This window comes from Centropristis striata, chromosome 1, assembly GCF_030273125.1.
Source record: "Centropristis striata isolate RG_2023a ecotype Rhode Island chromosome 1, C.striata_1.0, whole genome shotgun sequence".
NCBI lineage: Eukaryota > Metazoa > Chordata > Actinopteri > Perciformes > Serranidae > Centropristis > Centropristis striata.
The window spans coordinates 5110394-5131590 of NC_081517.1; the positions used below are offsets into that span (position 1 = coordinate 5110394).

Consider the following 21197-nt stretch of genomic DNA (forward strand, 5'->3'; position numbering starts at 1 on the left):
TTCTGCCTTTTCTCACCAGGATGTGGATTTAGCCAACTTAAACTCTGTCACATCCCTCTTCTCCTGTGTGTGACCCTCATATCCTCTCTTCCCTTCCACTGACAGACATGTTTAGGACTGAACTGGAGCACACGTAGTTCTTCCTTTCCTTTCAAAGATGTGTGAAAGATTAGTAAGCTGTTCCAAAATGAATCACCAAACAAAGGTTTACTGGTTTCGTAGGAGTTTTTCATATAAGTAGCTAAATTATTATAATTTAGAGGTACACTGGGCAGCTCTTTTAGTGTTAGAAGCTCTGCTAATTACCACTTTGGCAGCACCTTCATTCTCAGTGTGTGTGTGTGTGTGTGTCAAGGTTATTATAGTTAACGAAAAACTAACGAATTAATGAAAACTAGAATTGAAAAAACATTTTTGTTAACTGAAATAGAAAGAAAAATAAAAACGAGAGTTTAAAAAAAAAGATAACTAACTGAAACTGTATTGTGAGGTTACAAATCTAACAAAATTATAGTGAAAATGTCCTTCGTTTTTGTCTTTGTCCACTTTTTTCATACGTAAACCTTTTTGGTTGATATGACATTTTTTTAATCTATCTGGTTTTATGACTTAATAACCTTAATGGGGCTGAGATGGGTCAGACAAAGGAAATAAAGGCAACATTTATTGAGACTTTTTTTAATCTGGCACCCAACAAATACCCCATTACAAAAAACTAAAACTAAAACTAATAAAAACTAAACTAAAACTAAGCATTTTCCAAAAAATAAAAACCAAGTAAACAAAATTAAAACTAAATCTACTGAAAAATCCCAAACTATTATAACCTTGGTGTGTGTGTGTGTGTGTGTGTGTGTGTGTGTGTGTGTGTGTGTGGTAGTGGGGAAGGGGGGCTCAGTGCTGGAGCCATCCCTGATGTTGCTATGATACGGGGACGTGGAAGCTTGACATTAACTTTAACAACAATATGCTGCTGAGTTTTAAGCTCTCCAGCTTCAAATGGTGCTTGTGGTGAAAAGGTTATCGTCCTGTTTTGGGCCAATAGTCTTTAAAGTGGCAGGTTTTCATTAGAGATAATCTGGTGGACATAACCCTTTATGTTTATTGGTCTTTTTGTGATTTTAGAGGCTGCAGCTGAGCTCTTTGATGTTTCCAATTGTTCTGGGTGGTGCCACATCCTCCAAGGCCAGACACCCTAAATAAACACGGACTAAATGTGAAGAAGACAAAAGACAGATTACAATAACTGAACTGTTTTATATGCAGTTGAAAAACATCTAAATTCACCACAGCTTTTAGGTCTGGCAGTCCGGTTCAGAGATGAGTGGAAACAGTCACAAACATTTTGTTGTGGTTTGTGAGGGAGACGTGGAAGGGACATGTTTTAGTTTATCTGTGAAATAGAACATTTTTAAAAAAATGTATGCAACTATCTATGGACAAACAGACACACTCACACACACACACACATTCTTACTGGTGTCACTGTACAGTACACGCCTGTGAGTCATCGCAGAGGGAAACAGTTGCATCAAAGAGTCAGACTGTGTGGGGTTAAGGAGAAGTTGTAACAGAAACTCTTACTCTTTTTTGCCAAAACAGGAAATTAGGGGGAGCTAGGTGTAGACTCAAGGCCATATTGTGCACAAATTCAATTGCAGCCTCTGTAAGTGTGTGTGAGCGAGAGTGTGTGTAGGCTTCTCTGTCCTGTGAAGTGCCTTTGTTTGCTCCAGTTGACCTTTTAACAAACCTGCAGAGATTTCATTTGTTTTCTGAAACGAACGCTAGAAACTCTTTTTTCCTCTTCAGTGTTGTTTTTTTTTTTGCCTTTTCTTCTCTCCCTCTGCTTATAACACACGAAGCAAGAAAGAGAAGTATTTTTCTTAAATGACTAGAAAACATCCGACACAGTTGAATTTCACCTAAACCTGCCTGACTGTGATTTGAACAGGGAGGAGTAGGAGGAGGAGGAGGTTGGAGAGTTGCGGGCTGTGCTGCAGCGTGATTGGCAGGCTGACCTTTGTCCCCTCCCCTTTCTCTGTAACCGCTGCCTGAAGGGGGCGTGTCACTATGGAAACAGAGCCGAGTATGTGTGTCTGCAAGAGAATGGAACTTCCTAGTCAGTCTGTCAGCTAAGTGTGGGGAGGAGTGTGTGGGAAAGAGAGGGAGAGGTATATAATGTAAGAGAGAAAGAACGTGTGTGTGCAGTATGTGCAACTTTTCCAGATAGCTGAGAGCATTTTTTAGGTGTTTGTGACAGTGCTGAGGCATGGCTCAATCCAAGTCAGCTGTCTGCATGAATTTCCTGCCCTAGATAGCTCCAGGAGAAGCTCTGTCAGCGTCAGCGCACGTGTGTGTGTGTTTGAGGCTGTTTTCATGTGTGTTTGCGTGGTTCAGATATGTAGATTGAGCAGTCAGTGGGTTTCCTCCTGTGTGAGAGGAGAGCAGGATGAGCCTGAGGAAGAGGCTCTCCTTCAAGCGAGTCTGGAACTTCAATACAGTGAGTAGTATGCACGCACACACACTTACTGTACAAGTGGTCTGCAGAGAGAGAGAGTGCACATGAATACGTACTTTTTTTTTATAATGTGGGGAAGCAAATGGAAGGAGAGACTCATTTATTTATGCTGGATTCAAAACATTGTCACATTTTTAAACCAAAACTTTTATTTAAACCTCTGAAGTCCAGGAGATTTTGGTTCGAATTTGTCAACTTCTCATGCATTTGTTTCTGTCTCTGTTTAGCATCTTTCAGTCTGTCCTTACATCACATGCATGGCTCCTTTTTCTCCACACAAACTTGGCTATCAGTCAGATTTTTCATTTTACTTTAAGTATAAAGCTGCCGAGAATACCGAAAATACAAACAAAAGACACAGGTGTCTATGGAAATGTACTTTTTTTTCCTTCTTTTTTTTAACCATTTATACACACAAAAACAGCAGAAAAAATAAATAAAAGTAAATTTAAAACTACAAAACAGTCGAAATTAAAAAATAGTAATAGTTTTCATTGTAGAAAGAAAATTCTCAATTTAAAAATGGTCTAGAAACATAAATGGCACACTGTGAAAGCTCCTATTATTGACCTTTCAACTGGCTTTCTCAGCTTGTCTACATATCATATATAAATAAAGTTATTACTGTAAATAAAACATGTGTGTTTTCAATAAATAGATAGACTCCAGAGGGTTAATAAACCAAAGTCTGAGGTGATCTGTTTCATTCTGACGAGTCAGCTTTTTCAAAACCAACATGGCTCAGTTCAAAATTTTGTTTCATAACAAAACTTCCCATCTCTTCTCTGACATCAGATGATTTGCTTCCACTACACTTCATAGTGATGTTTGTTCAAACAGAGAGACTGTTTTCTCATCTGTCACTGGATTTAAATTAACAGCTCTGACTGCAGTAAATGCAGAAAAATCTAACATCTGTCTCTGTCTCCCTGTCCTGTTCACCTCTGTCATATTGTATGTGTGTTTTATACGTTTTGGACGGGTTGATGGCAAATTTCGTTGTATTAGTACTTGTTACTCCGTGACAATAAAGGCTTCTGATTCTGTTCTTTTGGGGGGATTCTCCTCTATTCTTGCCTGCTAAACATGCTCAATTTAAAATTAAACTTCACCTAAAAGCTAAAACAGTGCGGCTTAAAAAAACAACAAACTACAATAACTTTTAGAATATAAAAATGTAAAACTTTCATCACCCCCCAAAGCCAGCTTTCCTTCTACGTTTCCTGCTACACAGTTGATTGCAAAACTCAGAGAAAGATGGAAGAGAAAGAGAGAGAAAAGGGAAACGAGACTGTCATTAAATACAAGTGACGGTGCATACCGGTGTTGTTCTGCTCACTACAAGTGAGAAAGACAGGGACAGATGGAGGAAAGAGGCAATTATTAGCTCCAGCAAAGTACACAGGGAGTACGAGGATCCATTACCTTCAGACCACATGAGAGGGAAACACAGGGATGGGAGGGGCGTATACAGAAACTAGGGTTGTCAAAAGTATCGATTCTCAAAAAAGTATCGATACTAAAACGTTGTATCCGGATAGGATACTCATTTTCAACAGTATCGATTCCCCCCCGACCTTTCGTTTCGAACTGACCTATTACTGATGTTATCGTGGCCGGTAGCCCGCATTAATGTTGCCCGTGCTATTATTAGCCATTAGCCGCAGCTAACAATTAAAGGCTGACGTCACGTTAATGATTATAAACAACGTAAATAAATAAATAAATCAGGCACGTAGTATGCCCATATTACGTTAATTGACACAGTGTCAGTATACATAAGCATAGAGTTAATAAGTTTACATGAATGTTGGTGACTGAAAAGTGTTATTTTCTCTCTTGAAGTCCCAGAATGAAGCAGAGAAAAGTCGACTTATCAAGCTTGCCTAATGTTGTGTACAGCATACAACCTCAAAATATTGTTCTAATTGTTATTGTTTATTGTATTTATTTTATTTTTGGCACTACCTCAGACCTGAAGCTTGTTATCATAGTTGCAGTTTCTTTTTGCACAGCTGTCTTTTATTATAAATATTTAACCTGTGGTTCTGTTAATTTTTACATGTTGCATTTTTCTTGTTAATAATTTTGGGGTCTTTGTTTTTATCCTTGTGGTATCGAAAATGGTATCGGGTATCGAATATTTTCCTGAGTATCGGTATCGAGTTGAAAATTTTAGTATCGTGACAACCCTAACAGAAGCACAAATGCAGTGCAATGAAGATAACACAGAGGGAGAGGACAGAGGCTCTTGGGAAAGAAACAATCCAAGATAATAAAAGTAATTCTATCTGCTGTCTGTTTGGGATAGAAGAGACAAGGTGTGGTGGCCGGCTGGGAAAGTGTGTGTAAAGGTAAAGTGAGAGAGAAAGACTAACTAGAGACGGCTCTGGGCTGTTTCCCTTCCTCTCAAAGCCAGATGTGTTTCAGGCCAGAGCGGGAGATAGAGAGGAAGAGAAACAGAGGTAGAGACGGGGCCAAGGATCGAGACAAATGGAGGCAAAGACAGAAAGAGCTTCTTTTTTTTCTTGTCTCTCTGAGTCATATGGTTTATACATTTCACCTCGAAGGCTAAAAACATCAGCTATAAGACAATGGAAAGGTGAGCTGACAAAGCTGACTAATTTATCGTGAATTCGCTTCATTCAGCATGCCGACTGGCAGCTGTGAGTGTGTTCAGACGGGTATTATATCAGATTTTATTGTGTTAACGTCGTGCACCCTCTTCTGTCTGTGCGTTCAAGGCAAGGAGCCAAGTAAAACAGGCATTTATCACCGGCTCAGCCTCTGAGTCACATCTCCTGTGTGACTCTATTGTAGGAAAACAAACATTATCCGCATTCCTTCCTTTCATAGAGAGTGGATATTGATTCCTGAATACATCGCTGGGATTTCAGGGCTTTATCCCAGACTTCCAGAGACGCTCACAGAGGATTTCGCTTTGGACAAGCCTCCAAATGTTTTCGGGGCTGTTGAAATGGTGAACACATATTGGCAGAGACTTCACTGTTAATTGTTTATTTATTCATTTAATCAGTTAGGTTTTTGAAAACATGCCCAAAACTCTCTTTTTTTTATTGTAATTTTTCAGGTTTTCATTAGACTAAATGTGCGCAAATCTATGGCAGCACATTTCCACCTGTAAAAGAAAAAATTGATGAAAACTTAGCCTTGTGATTATTTTAAAAAATAACCTTTTATTATAATAAGAAATTACAGTTGAAATAATGATTTAGTATCTCAAAATAATGACAAGAATCATGACTTACTTACCAGTAATGCAAAAATAATGACTTTGTATCTCAGAATAACGACAAACTTGTCGTACAATGTCTTACTTATTTCAGCATAAAGACTCTAAACACAATTAATTCAGAAATAATTCTCAAAATAATGTCAGACTCTCTCAGAATGAGGTCTTATTCATCCTCAAATAATGACTTACTATCTCAAAACAACAAACTTTCTCAGAATAATGTTGTATTTTTCTCTAAATATTGACAAATGTTCTCAGAATAATGTCATATTTATTTTGAAATAATGACTTATGTTTCTTAATGACACATTATCCCAAAATAACAAGACATTTTGTCAAAAGATACTAACTCAATTTGAGAAAGTTTCTCATTAGAATTGCTTACATAAGTATTTTTGTATCTTTCTTTTTTTTTTTTACATTGGTAGATAAAGGCTTCCATACAAATCTATCTTCTTCATCTGAGGTTTGCATGTTAACCCTCTATCAGGCAAAGAACTATATTTGGTAACTTCAGGTAATATTTCGAGAAAAAAGTTGCAAATGGACTAGATTAAAGTGGCAAATCTACAAGAAAAAAGTTGCAGATTTAAGAGATTTAAAGTGGCAAATCTGTGTGAAAAAAGTCATAGATTTACAAGAAAAAAATGGGAAAAAAACAACTTTTTTCTCCCAGATTCACCACTTTAACCCTTAATAGGGCACTCATTGAAATACTTGCAAATTCCAAATGTCAACCCTAGAGAATATTGGAGGATATTACATACTGCCAGAATGTGTAAAAAAAAAACATACGAAAATAATATTTTGAGAAAAAAGTTCACGAGATTAAAGTGGCAAATCTACGAGAAAAAAATGCGCAGATTTATGAGATTTAAAGTGGTGAATCTGGGAGAAAAAAAGTTGCTTTTTTCCCACTTTTTTCTCGTAAATCTGTGACTTTTTACGCGCAGATTTGCCACTTTAAAGTGGCAAATCTATTTGCCACTTTAAAGTGGCAAATCTACAAGAAAAAAGTCGCAGATTTACGAGAAAAAAGTGGGAAAAAAGCAACTTTTTTTTACATTTGCAACTTTTTTCTCGAAATATTACCTGAAGTTACCAAATATAGTTCTTTGCCTGATAAAGGGTTAAACCGATGCTCACACCTGCAGATCCTCATTTGACTTCTGGATCATTAGAGTGTAATCAGCTTGTTCTCCTCACCCCATCCTCTCTGAGTCAAACTGTAAGCCCAAGCTGAAGCCGTTTCCTGGTTGCCAGACCTGGCAGAGTGATCCTGCTCTTCTCAATGGCAGCTACTATTCACCTCATATTCAAAAGTAAACACACAGGCACGCACACATTGAGACTGTTGGCGCAACAGCTTCCTCCTCAGCTGGAAGCTTGTGTGTGTGTGTGTGTGTGTGTGTTTGCGTGCAGTTGGGAAATCTGTGTTATGAATTCTAAGTCACCTTTTAAGGCCGGCCATGTGTGCGTCAGTTGTTCAGCTCTAGGTGTGGCCTGCTGTAGTAATGTCAGTGTTTACAGGTACATGAGCAGACAAGAGATACTTCCATTTTTTTACTCATCTCATTCCTCACATACACTGAAAAAAGTATAACCTTGCTCAAACTAAAAAATGATTTGACTTCATAGAATCTAAATTGAATAACTTCTTATGACCTGATTATTTTATGTTGATGTTAACAATAATACACTGTAATGAATTATTCTGTAGTCATTTCATTTTACTTAATATATTTGATAAAATGTATTAAATATAAATGCGTCCTTGATTTTGAGGCAGTTGTTTTAGTAACTTTAATATAAAAATGTTTGAGAAAGAATCTACTTATTTTGATCACATTAAATATAATCTTTATGTGTATTTAATTCTAAATCAAGAGGATTTTGAATGAATCCAACACAATAGAATTAGTCCGTTTTTAATTGACAGGCACTTCCTGTTAAGTTGTTATTAACTCAACTTGTAACGTAGTTAGATTTAATTTCAAAAATTGCTTGCAATCTGTTGCCTTAATTTTATTGAGTAGCTATTGTTTATCTTTTTTTTTACAGTGTACTGCACTTGACTCAACCTTAATTCTTTGCCTTGATCCAAATTATTTTCTTAACATTTTAGTTATTGAACCAAAGTAATGAATTTAAATTGAACCAACCTAATATATTCACTTTTAACTGAATTAATGATTGCATTGACACCAGTTAATTTATTTACATATACCCAAACTATATTTTTCACATTTTATTTGACTTAACTATTTTTTGTTTCCTACCTTATAAAAACTCTATAAAAAACAAACAAACGGATTATAATTAACAAATAAATGTATTTATTTATTAAAACTTGAGAGAAATCAAAAACTTTGTTTTGGGTCCTTAGGACGTATATTTAGTTCAGTATAAATCAAACTTGATGTCTCTAAATGCAAAAAGAATGAGTTTTACAATCAAGTCAATAATTTTATCCTCTTTTAAATGGCAGTTATTAGTTTGAATCAACAACTGCATGTTACACTTTTTTCAGTGTAGGGTGGCAGTTACAGCTCTGTGTTGGAGCCAGGAATAGGTTCCTGTGGTACAAACAGTGTTGTCTTTGTGTGTGTGTGTGTGTGTGTGAGTGCATATGTTCTCCCTGACAGTTTCTCCCACAGATAGACAGTTTTTATTCACCCTGTTAAGTGTCACGGCTGCTCTGTGTCTCATCCGATAAAACAGAGCGTCCTTTTCCAGGAATCACCATCCACAGAGACGCACATACGTACACCGACAGGGTACATGTTCGGAAACATGATATTGTTTAAGGACACTTTTATGGCTTTTTAAGTATTAATATTATGATAACTGCTGTAAATTGTAGCCTGTGTTTCGCCATAGTTTGAACCTGACGTCAAGGCTTCGTAACAGATGATGTAAGCCACCCCCCATCCCACTAGTCACAGCTAATAAAGCACTTGGGACCTGTACGCACAGTGACCAACCACTCCCTGCACACACACACACATAAAGCCAACATGAACAGGCCAGGCATGTGGCTACAAGGTGGCATTTTGTTTTCTTTAGGGAGCTGAAAGCAAGAGGATGTTGGTGTAGAAACATGTTGTGACCTGTGGACAAAATACAAAATCATGTTTTTAAACCGCACAGAATCCAACCGGTCATTTTAACCCATTCAGGCCTAAAACGCCTGGAAAAAATGCCTGGAAAACTTCTGGGCGATTTTAAAATAACCCCCTAAAACCTGAAGTTTTTCTGGAAATTCAACAGAAGTGTCAACTCTTCCTACCAAATAATAGATTTTTCAGCCTCTGTAGCAGATAGAAATGAAATTCAAAAAGTATTTGAGAGCTTATAGCTGTTATATCTGAGCTCCTCCGCTATAGTCGTCTTCCGCCATGATTTAAAGTTCTGGAAAAGTCCCATGTTGCATTGCGAAACTCCCACACGTATTGTAATGCATTTCATTGGCCAAGAGACCGAAAATAGGTGGAAAAAACTACAAATACTACAAAACGACTTACAACCGTTGTAAGGTCCTGGAAAAGCTTGAAAATGGACCATAAAATCCTTGAAAAGTGCTTGAATTTGACCACTGAAAAAGTGTATGAACCTTGAATAAAACTACTTTGACATGTCATATTTGGCTCTGACTTTGACTGAACAATTGCTCTCACTTTGCAATAAAAATATCGGGATATATATCGTATATCGATATTCAGCCTAAATATATCGGGATATGACTTTTGGTCCGTATCGCCCAGCCCTACATACAACACTACAAACCCCACCAGCAGCAGCAGCAGCGACCGACTAGGATGGAAAAATAGGCGGCTTGGTCGTTTGATTCAGATCAGTGTGTGCTGAGTGTTGTGAAGACATGTGATTCAGACATCTTATCTTTTGTTCAAGTGGGTGCAAGAGTGTGTTCATTGTATAACTGTGCACAACACTTCCACTGTATCACTGTTCAGAGCACAGCACTTCTCAGAAATATAATTATATGAAGTTATTTACTGTATTTTTAATTAGATTTTTGTGAATTTCTAAATCTAATTCAAGATGTGCCAACATCTGTTGAGAGAAGTTTAATTAGTACACTGCAAAAAAGCCAACTTTTTTTGGCCTAAAACAGTGATTTAAGTTGGTTTAACTTGGAAATATAAATTATTGACATTTAGGGCAATAATGTAAGTTAGCACAACAAAGGAAGCCAGTTGTCTGCTCAAAAACAAGTTTGTGAGTTGTTGTTACTTATATCTTTAAGTTGGGGTTCAAAACAAGGGACAATAGTTCTGATAACTCTTATTTCTTTGTTGTGAAATTCGGTCATTAGCGAAAGCTAGCGGCTAACTGATGCTAGCTGCTAACTGATGCTAGCAGCGCTGCTTGTTACAGCTACAAGAGTAGCCATTAGCGTATCAATGCTAACTCAAAATTGTGGTCGCAACATTAGCTGACATTTAATAGCTGCGTTACAATTGTGCCAATTCAGCACATTGCAGAAGTTAGCAGAAGTAAAGATTAAAGGTTATTACAATGTAAAATTATAAGTTAGTACAACTTACAGTTGAGTTGACAAAAATCTGAAAAAAAAAATCTGAGTTGAGCAAACTCAAAAACAAAACTTAAAATATTTAGTTTAGTTGTCCAACTTACAATTTTATCGAAGTTTGTTGCCTTGAAATTTTGAGTTCACCCAACTTTTCTTTTTTTGCAGTGTATGTCTACGAACAAGTTCACAATGATGCTCTATTAACACTAAGATCAAGGATGATCATATATATATATATTTTTAACTTTCTTTTTATTAAACATTTTAACAAACATTTTGCATACATCTGGTATACATAAGTAATGCATCTTCAGATTACACTTAACATCTTTCCCCAATCTTTCATCTTGGATCAGATATAAAATAACTTTACCTTTTTATATACTCCAATAAAATTGTGCAACTGAAATAGTAGCCATCCACTTTCATCCAAAAATGATGACCAATTAAACAGCAATTTAGTAGCAAAAATAGAGAAATAATATTAAAAAAATAATATTCATAGAAGAAGAAAAAACAACAACAAAAAAACAATAAATCAAATTAGAAATAATTATAAAAAAAAACAAAAAAAACTTCTGTAGCTACTAACCAGGGTACTTTTCCTTCTAATGATGGACATCTCATCTGACATGAAGTCAGACATAATTGGTTTTATGTACACTACCCAATTTTTCCATATTCTGTTAAATCTGTCCTCCTCCGGCCTCACAGAGAAAGTTAGGATGATCAGATATTTAAAGTCATAATGAATTATTTTCCTTACAAAAAAAACATCAATGATAATATTCCCTCTGCAAAGACTCAGAGTGTGAGGACTAATAAGATTAAACTATGTATTCATGATAAAAGAAGAATTAATTGATACCTAAAAATAATTGTTACCTGCAGTCATATTTTTATGACTACATGTATGTTTTGGCATTGGTTTTAATTCATTCATTATTATTTCCTCAATCAATTTAGGAATGCATTTGCAATCCAGGCTAACCCAAAAATGGGCAAAGAGGTGGAGCATGGGTGGAGCTGAGGCCGAATGAATTCTTACTGAAACACACCACCTGTGACAGCAGCCAGCTGTCACTCAAAGCGGCAACACCCATAACTATGCATAACTAAAGGCCTTAACCCTCTGGAGTCTCCAAAAGTTTCAGTTTGATGATGATATACCAAGTAAAACTGGAGACAAGCTCAAATAGATTTAGTATAAAATGATAGAACTGGATGTAACCCTCTTATATGTTAGATTTGCAACCTTTGTTCACATTTGCAACATTTAAAATTCTTTACTGAGCATGATAGTGTTTTGAAAGTAAAAAAAGATTAAAAATCACATTTTATGTTGGACTAAAGGACTAAAAAAAGACACAAAATGACAAAAAAAAGATACAAAATGACAAAAAAAAAGACACAAAATGACAAAAAAAGACACAAAATGACTAAAAAAAGACACAAAATGACCAAAAAAAGACACAAGATGACAAAAAAAGACACAAAATGACAAAAAAAAGACACAAAATGACAAAAAAAGACACAAAATTACTAAAAAAAGACACAAAATGACCAAAAAAGACACAAGATGACTAAAAAAAAGACACAAAATGACAAAAAAAAGACACAAAATGACTAAAAAAAGACACAAAATGACAAAAAAAAGACACAAGGTGACTAAAAAAAGACACCAAATGACAAAAAAAAGACACAAGATGACTAAAAAAAGACACAAAATGACAAAAAAAAGACACAAGATGACTAAAAAAAGACACCAAATGACAAAAAAAAGACACAAGATGACTAAAAAAAGACACAAAATGACTAAAAAAAGACACAAAATGACAAAAAAAAGACACAAGATGACTAAAAAAAAGACACAAAATGACAAAAAAAAGACACAAAATGACTAAAAAAAGACACAAAATGACAAAAAAAAGACACAAGATGACTAAAAAAAGACACCAAATGACAAAAAAAAGACACAAGATGACTAAAAAAAGACACAAAATGACTTACAAAGACACGAAAAGACAAAATAGCCCAAGACTCCATAGAGTTAATATAATTGAAACGGATGAGTTGTATAAAACTAAATTTGTATGTAAGTCCCCTGAAGGGGAACACCCATATATACACTACAGGCCAAAAGTTTGAAAGCCACATCAATCATCATTTTTCTTGAATATATAAATCTGTACTGTTGTTTCTTTACTCAGCTGCTTCTTTCTAGCCATTTCTGTGGCTCGGCTTTAACATAGGGGTCTATGGGGTTTGACTCACTTTTAGAGCTGGCCTCAAGTGGCCATTTGAGGAATTGCAATTTTCGGCACTTCTAATATTGGCTTAATTTTTCAGCCCTGAAGGTTGCCGCTTGTTAATTATTGTAGAACCAAACTGCTATTCTACTTCATTGCTAAAATGTGAAATTGCAGGATTTTCAGTCTCTCCGGTTGATATCTTTAATTTATGTATCTGCACTAAATATCAAAACACAATTTGACAAGCCTGCACACTAAAATGTAATGAAAACGTTCCTAGAAAAGGCTGTTTTGCAACAGTGTAACTGACTCTATCGATATCTGACTGTTATAACGGTAAAGAAATACTGTACTGGCATGTTAATTGATAAGAAAAAAACATTAGCTACAGCTCTGTTTGAATCTATACAATTCATAACCACACACACATTCTGAGGTTTTTCTTGGAACCGAGTCCTCTGCATATGTGGAGTCATGTGCTGCTGTGTCACCTTTTTCTGCTGATCCTATCAGTGCATTTACTGTATGATATATAGGACATAAAAGCCCCATTAATATCTGTAAACAACCAGCATAAGCATAAATAACCACAGACAATATTGTGGCTATGACACAGCAGCACTGCCAGTAATTCAGAGGTAAAGTAGAGCTCTCTGAAAGCAGTAGAGGCTAAAAGTAGAACACACTTTGTGGCTTACACTGTAAACATGTTTGTAGAAATTACAGTAAAACACTGTCAAATTGTGTCAGAAAAAGGAAGTAAAATAAAAAAAATTGAATATCACCGTTGGAGATGCTTTTAATTACCGTAAATCAAGGAATAGAACAAAAATTCGAAACTGTTTTTTTCATGTAGAATTAAAGGAGAAATAACACAATGTCACAAGGACACAATTACCCTAAAACTCAGTCTAAATTAGAGTTTTTGCTGATTTTTACATTTAAATTTGGTCCATATCGCCCAGCCCTACCACAGATGCTTTTAATTACCGTAAATCAAGGAATAGAACAAAAATTCTAAACTGTTTTTTTCATGTAGAATTAAAGGAGAAATAACACAATGTCACAAGGACACAATTACCCTAAAACTCAGTCTAAATTAGAGTTTTTGCTGATTTTTACATGTAAATTTACAGTAGAAAACCCACTCACTGTATTTTTTACGGTGAAATTCTGGCAACCACAGCTGCCAGTATTTTACCGTAAATTAAACAGATTTTTTTACAGTGTACTGTGAGGGACATATTTGATATTTTCATTCTCTATTATCAAGACTGTTATATTTTCCAGCCTTCTCTGTGAATAGGGGCTTAGGGGAGAGAAGCTGAAGAAGGGAAAGTCTGGAAAACCCCCCAGTCATTCCCTGTGGGCTGTCAGGAATGACCCGGATCTGCCAGGAGAGGAGGGGGAACACCACTGGAATGACTGAGGAAGGGTTGAAGGAGGGCTGGAAGGAGAGAGGTAGCAACAGGGCACAAAGAGAGAAAGAGTGGGGTGACTGCATGGGAGGAAAAGAACAAACAATAAGAAGGAGTTTAAGATGGTTGGGAGGAAAAGAGAGGAGAGGGGACTTGGGGCCTCGACTAGGGGCCAAACCACAGAGTACGTCTGGAAGTGATCACACTGGAGCTGAATGGGGATTGGGGGCGAACACACACATGCAGAAGAATGCACCCTACATACTAAAGACATCTCTAGCAGATGGTGACCACATGCATATATCACGTTTATAAAATACACAGCATGTCTTAACCCTCTGGAGTCCATCTATTTATTGAAAACACACATGTTTTATTTACAGTAATAACTTTATTTATATATGATATGGAGACAAGCTGAGAAAGCCAGTTGAAAGTTCAATCATAGGAGGCTGGAGGCAGTATCAAAATGACCAAAAAAAGACACAAAATTAGAAAACAAAAGACACAGAATGACAGAAAAAAACCCAAATGACTTTAAAAAGACACAAAATTACCAAAAAAGACTCAAAATGACAGGAAAAAAACTAAATTACTTAAAATAGAAACAAAATAACCAAAAAAAGACAGAATTGTTTTTTGAAAAGACACAAAATGACCACAAAAAAAGACAGAATTACAAAAAAGAAAACAAAATTCTTTAAAAAAACACAAAATTACTAAAAAAAGACACAGAATTATTTTTAAAAAAGGCACAGAATGACCAAAAAAGACGCAAAATGACAGGAAAAAAAATGCACATGCATATATCACGTTTATAAAACACACAGCATGTCTTAACCCTCTGGAGTCCATCTATTTATTGAAAACACACATGTTTAATTTACAGTAATAACTTTATTTATATGTGATATGTAGACAAGCTGAGAAAGCCAGTTGAAAGTTCAATCATAGGAGCTTTCACAGTGTGCCATTTATGTTTCTAGACCATTTTTAAAATGTGAATTTTCTTTATACAATGAAAACTATTACTATTTTTTAATTTACATGCAAATAGACTGTTTTGTAGTTTTATTATGTATTATTGTTTCTGCTGTTATTGTGTGTATAAATGGTTAAAAAATGGTACATTTCCATAGACACCTGTGTCTTTTGTTTGTATTTTCGGTATTTTCGGCAGCTTTATACTTTAATTAAAATAAAATGAAAAATCTGACTGATAGCCAAGTTTGTGTGGAGAAAAAGGAGCCATGCATGTGATGTAAGGACAGACTGAAAGATGCTAAACAGAGACAGAAATTAATGCATAGGAAGCTGACAAATTTGAACCAAAATCTCCTGGACTTCAGAGGTTTAACACACACACACAATACTTGCTGTTGAAATGTGCGAGATGTGAAATGTGTGGGAGTGTAATCAGGGTAAGGATCTGGTAACCAGTTTCCACTGGTGAGGTTTCTTCCTCTGTCGTTTCCTCTTGTCCTGTGTGATGGTGTTTCAACCACAATCAACGGCTATAAAGTCACATTAAATCTCTTTTCTACACGCTAGTGCCAACCTCTAGGCTTCCAAGGACGGACGGTCTGAAATAGCTAATCCCAGTGATTAAGTTGGCACTGCCATCTGGCTTGGACAGCCTGGTTGAAGTTAGGAAATGGCCAAGACGCACAAGAATCAAAGCAGCATATGCTGCAGCAGGGGGCCCGACAGGTTAGGGCTGGGCGATATATCGACATAAAAGTGAATTTAAATCGATTCTAAAGGATAAAGAAATAATTTTCCTTGGTTGGGGTTGACTGCTCCGTATGAGTCTCGACTTGAGGCTCTTTCACTGATGTTGTGATGGCTGTATTTGTATTTAATTGTATTTAATAGTTTATGTTAACTGTGTTTAAGTGTTGTAACTTGTCACTTTTTATGCTGTTTTCTTGGCCAAAAAGAGATTTTTTTAAATCTCAACGAGACTTTTTTACCTGGTTAAATAAAGGATATATATATATATATATATATCGGGATATATATTGTGTATATATGTGTATATATATATATATATATATCGATATTCAGCCTAAATATATCGGGATATGATATATTTATATATATATATATTATATTATTTATATTTTGGTCCATATCGCCCAGCCCTACCATAGGTAAGATCTGATTAGTTCATAGATGTACATTGAATCTGGGTAAGGATTTACAAGATTTGGCCATCCAACTATTTATTATGGACTTAATGTGAGAATTTGTTTTTAATTGATTGACTGGAGAGTGACTTTGTTTACATGCACTGAATCAAAAACCAAGGTGCTGGAAGAAATCAGGTTATGATGGGAAATCTGAGCGAGCATTTACATGCATTGTGGTAACCTGGTTACTGTAAATCTGCATATGAAGCAAGGATGTGTCATTCTTGGCGTGTTAGTGTTATAAGCTGCTTCATCCAGACGACAGAGCACATTTTTTTTTCCATTACAATGTGTGTATGTCTGATTTTTTACAGCATGTTGTTCAGCTGTGGAAACTGACTAATTCAGACTACTATTGGCTTCTATTTTTATTAGTGGCAGTTTCAGTTTTAGTAAACTCATTGTTTAAACACAAAGATGAACTCCTACAAGTACAGTAATGATTATTTTGTCCCTGTCTCAACTCTTCGTGCATGTTTTTTATTGTAGAAACTGCATTAGAAATCATTTAGTTTCAGTATATACACACACACGGCTGAGAAATGTGTTTTTTCCAGCTCTCTTGTGCTTTCCACTTGGTGTAAACCAGGGGTCTCAAACTCAAATTACCTGGGGGCCGCTGGAGGCAGTATCAAAATGACCAAAAAAAGACATAAAATAAAAAAAAAAAAGACATAGAATGACAGAAAAAAAGACAGAATTACAAAAAAACCCCCACAAAATTACTAAAAAAAAAGACACAGAATTATTTTTTAAAAAGACACAGAATGACCAAAAAAACGCAAAATAACATTAAAAAAACAAAATTACTTAAAGAAGAAACAAAATGACCAAAAAAAAACACACAAATACCAAAAAAGACACAGAATTATTTAAAAAAGACACAAAATCACTAAAAAAAAAAGACACAGAATTACCAAAAAAGTAATTAAAGGGACCTTCCACACACAAAACAGTAAAGTGCCATTCCTATAAAACTCACATTAAACTTTCATATCAAGGTGGGGGCCACAAAATATCCTCACGAGGGCCGCAATTGGCCCGCGGGCCGCGAGTTTGAGACCCATGGCGTAAACTGTCTTCTGTAAACATTTAATTAATCAGGTTACTGCAGAAAGCTCACGGTTACCGAGTTCATCTAAGTTCTGGAGGTTAAGTAGCTCCCAGTGTTTACTGGTTGCCCATGCAGAGTGAAGGATTTAATCCAGGTAGCAGCTGTGATCCTCCTGCATTAGTGTGCTTTCACTCTGTGGGGAAAAGGCTAAAGCGTGTGGACACAATATCATGGATGCCTGTGCAAATGCTGTTCAGGGTTTAATTTTAATATAATATCATTCTTTGTAATAACTAAGTGTTACAAATCTGCTAAAACTATTAACAACCCTCTGTACCAAAGGCAGCTTCGGGCTGTGCTGTTTCGCTTCTGTCACATTTGGGTGATTCTCATTAAGCCAGTCTAAGTTATGTCTGTGAAGTTTATAAAGACATACTTTATTAAACTAAATATATTTCACTTTTATATGAATGAACAATATAGCCATTATAAGGCATTGTTTTGTGTTAAAATAACATTTTCTATATTTTTAAACATATTTTTGATTCACAAATTCATTACCTAATGCATCCAGATAAAAATTAACAGAATATAATCAAACATAATGTTTTTTAACAATGTATAAAGAACAAAATCTGAATGAAATTTGATGAGAAAAAATGGTTAAATGTCACGGTAATGATAGAATTGTTTGCATTAAAATATGTGTATATTATAATAAAATACATTTTGGTGATACCAGCTAGCCTTGAGCATATTTAAGTGGTTGCCAAAAGAAAAAAATAGTTTTTTATTTATTTAAAAATGTGTTACGGTAATGAATTGTTCTTACAGTGTCTCTAAAAATGTCAGAAAATTTTAAAAATAGATTATAAATTCATATTAAACAGTGACTTTAGATTGTATATATTATAAAGGGTCAAAGAAAATATGTATTCAATGCTCTTGGATTTTTGCAATGAGCTGTACTGTGTTCATGAGTATCACCCTTTTGCTCACTGTGGCATCGTTTTTTCACTACAGTATTAAATTCCTGCTCCTCGATTGAAACAGCTCAACCATGGCCTGAAGTAGGTACACTCAAAAATGAAATAATCATAAAAAATAAAAAAATACACAAGGTGAAATTGGGGGGAAAAGGAATCTAAATATACATCATTTTACAAGTAGCCACAAGTGTTTTCAGTATTTGTCTAAATGTGGGCTCCACATTGCCAACCATAATGAGCTATTTACATTTTTACAATCCCTACTTACAACCTCTCTTGTCCTCTCCTCTCTGCTCTGTGTAAACAGCCTGCAGTTCAGTTGAAGTTCTGCTGAATTCTTGTCACGTGGCTTTTGGTCTCAGCTGAGTCATTCATAGCTTCTCAGTTGCATTTCATGTTTTTTACAGAATCTAGTTCAGGGATGGGCAACTGGAGGCCCGGGGGCCGCATACGGCCCCCACCCTCACTTGAAGTGGCCCTCAGTACAACTACATGCATTTGAGCATGGAATCTTAAAAGTGCAGTGTAAAAATGCACAAAATTACTTCTTGCAATTAATGTTGGTCTGCTGTTCTTACACTGAAAAAAAAAAGAAATCACAGTAAGTGGTTATTTTTTATTTGCTTCAAACCTTTTGTATTCCTATTTATACTGTTATACATGCATTTGAGCATGAAATATGTTAAGTTACTGCACTGTAAACATATTTAAAATTGCAGTTTCATCATATCTGGTTAAGTGCACGGTCCTATATGTGGCCCTGTGGTAGTGTCCATGAAAAATTGTGGCCCCCTGCAGCATTTAAGTTGCCCATCCCTGATATAGTTAGTGTAAACGGTTCATTTTTGGCAAAAAATGTAAATGGGACATATAGAATTAAATGATTTTGATTAAATAAGACTATTCTAAGCATACAGTCATGGAAAAAATATTAGACCACCCTTGTTTTCTTCAGTTTCTTGTTCATTTTATTGCCTGGTACAACTAAAGGTACATTTGTTTGGACAAATAGTATGATAACAACAAAAATAGCTCATAAGAGTTTAATTTAAGAGCTGATATCTAGACATTTTCCATGGTTTTCTTAATATAACAAAATAATATAATAAAATAATAACAAAAATCATTATCAAGAAAACAATGGAAACAAACACAACTGTACCTTTAGTTGTACAAAGCATTAAAATTAACAAGAAATTGAAGAAAAAAAGTGGTCTAATAATTTTTTAATGACTGTATATTTGGCTGTTTCTTCTGATGCAGGCATTCATCACTCATGATTATAAAGAAAACGTGGAAATCTGACTTTTTCCCTCTGTTTTTACAGTTTCTGGCTATGATAAATGTTGTGATTTTTTTAAAAACATGACTTTCAAACCCGTTGGAAGGTTTTGGGGTCTTCTGTATTGCTGTATTTGGCAATGGCAATCAGTTGTCACTCAACATGGCAACCTGAGGGAGAAATTAACATTTTTCAGATATGAAGTAAGAACATTTCTAAGTGATGACCAGGAGTTAACCCCATGGACACATCAGAAGACTCCCATGTGTCTCCATGTGCTGAGTAATAATGAGATCATTAAAGTTTCCAAATGCAAAAATATCTTCAGTACCAGCAAATATCCACTTGTAGCTACTCCGTGGCTTTCCATCATATGAGTTAGCGTAAAGCCAGTCATTAGCAGGATTAGCAGTCAGATTAACAGCATCGAAAGCTTGTGACAGATTTACAGTTTGGCTCAGTGTGGATCATTTATCCAGAGAGCTGATGAGAGTTTGGTAATCTATCATTGACGAACACTTCTGTCTTTAATTGCTGCACACAATTGCTGCCTCCTGCCTCTCCTTTGTCTGCTCTCTCACACAGTTTGTTCCAGAGTTGGCTACATTGCTGATGTCTGTGTTGAATGATCTCATCCCAGCGCAGCATGTCTGGGATAAAAATCACTTCATTGTATGCTGTGTGAGTGTGTTTTTCTGAGTGCTGTTTTGTGTCTACGTTAGGGAAAAAGGGACATGACTCTCAAGTGGGTTTGGTTTGAATATGTGTCTGGCTGAGAGTGAGATTAGATTAGATCCAGGTTTGATGAACGACTGTGTGTTAAGCCTCTATGTGTGTGTGTTGATGGTGAGATATGCAGGTTAACATCACACTTCACTGTGAACTCGGGGGCAGGTAGGCCTCAACTCCCCTCTTCACCTCTTTACACACACAATAGGCCCCGCCCCTTCTAAAGGAGGCTTTCTTGCAGAGCCAGCACAGCCAGTTCACATAAGATTCCACCCACTCACAAGACAATGAGTGTGGGCGCTAACCTGACTGTGACATGATGTGAAAGTGTGTGTGATAATGAGCCAGCTCCTGTGAGAAACACAGTTGGTGTGTGTGTGTGCTTGTGGCCATAAGTGCATGCCCGGGCAGCTGCCTCTTGGCGCTCATGTCCTGTGTGAGCTGTTATGGATATGTGTCATCGGTGTGATGAGGGAATCTGCTAATCCATGTCTTTCTGTGTCTCTTTTCAGTCCGCTGCAGTCTCCGATGGAGGTGAGTAAAAAAAAAACCTTCCCAACTTCTGACATCCTCAATAATTGTTTTACATCTATGACTTTTCTCGTAATCTCTAATTGGCTTATCTAATTGGCTTCTCTCAGCCTTCGGTTGTTGTGATCTACTTTAAGCGACATTTAATGGGATGAAATAAATCTCTTGTTGTGTTGGGCCACTTGTGTTTTAAAGTGTAGGGTTGTGGTCGTTGTGGACAATGAACCATTGACATAAACATCATTAACAGTTGTCTGCTTCTACTAAATGCACATCCAGTCTGGTTTGACCTGCTTAACATCTGCCCCACCTCTGCCTGCTCTGCCTGAAGTTAGACCCACATTAGTAATGAGCAGCTGCACAACATGTTGTGGCAAACCACCTGAAATACAGTTTAATATTTAAAAAGATAATTGCCAAA

At 36.0% G+C, this 21197-nt stretch overlaps 1 protein-coding gene across 1 annotated transcript in view; it reads left to right on the top strand.

Annotated features, from left to right (window-relative positions):
- The window catches only part of rgs12b (regulator of G protein signaling 12b), an 86249-nt gene that overhangs the window by 36977 nt on the left and 28075 nt on the right, over nucleotides 1-21197 (top strand). Inside the window, 1 exon segment of the mRNA XM_059357211.1 lies at nucleotides 20758-20779. Coding sequence (XP_059213194.1) covers nucleotides 20758-20779 — 22 coding nt within the window.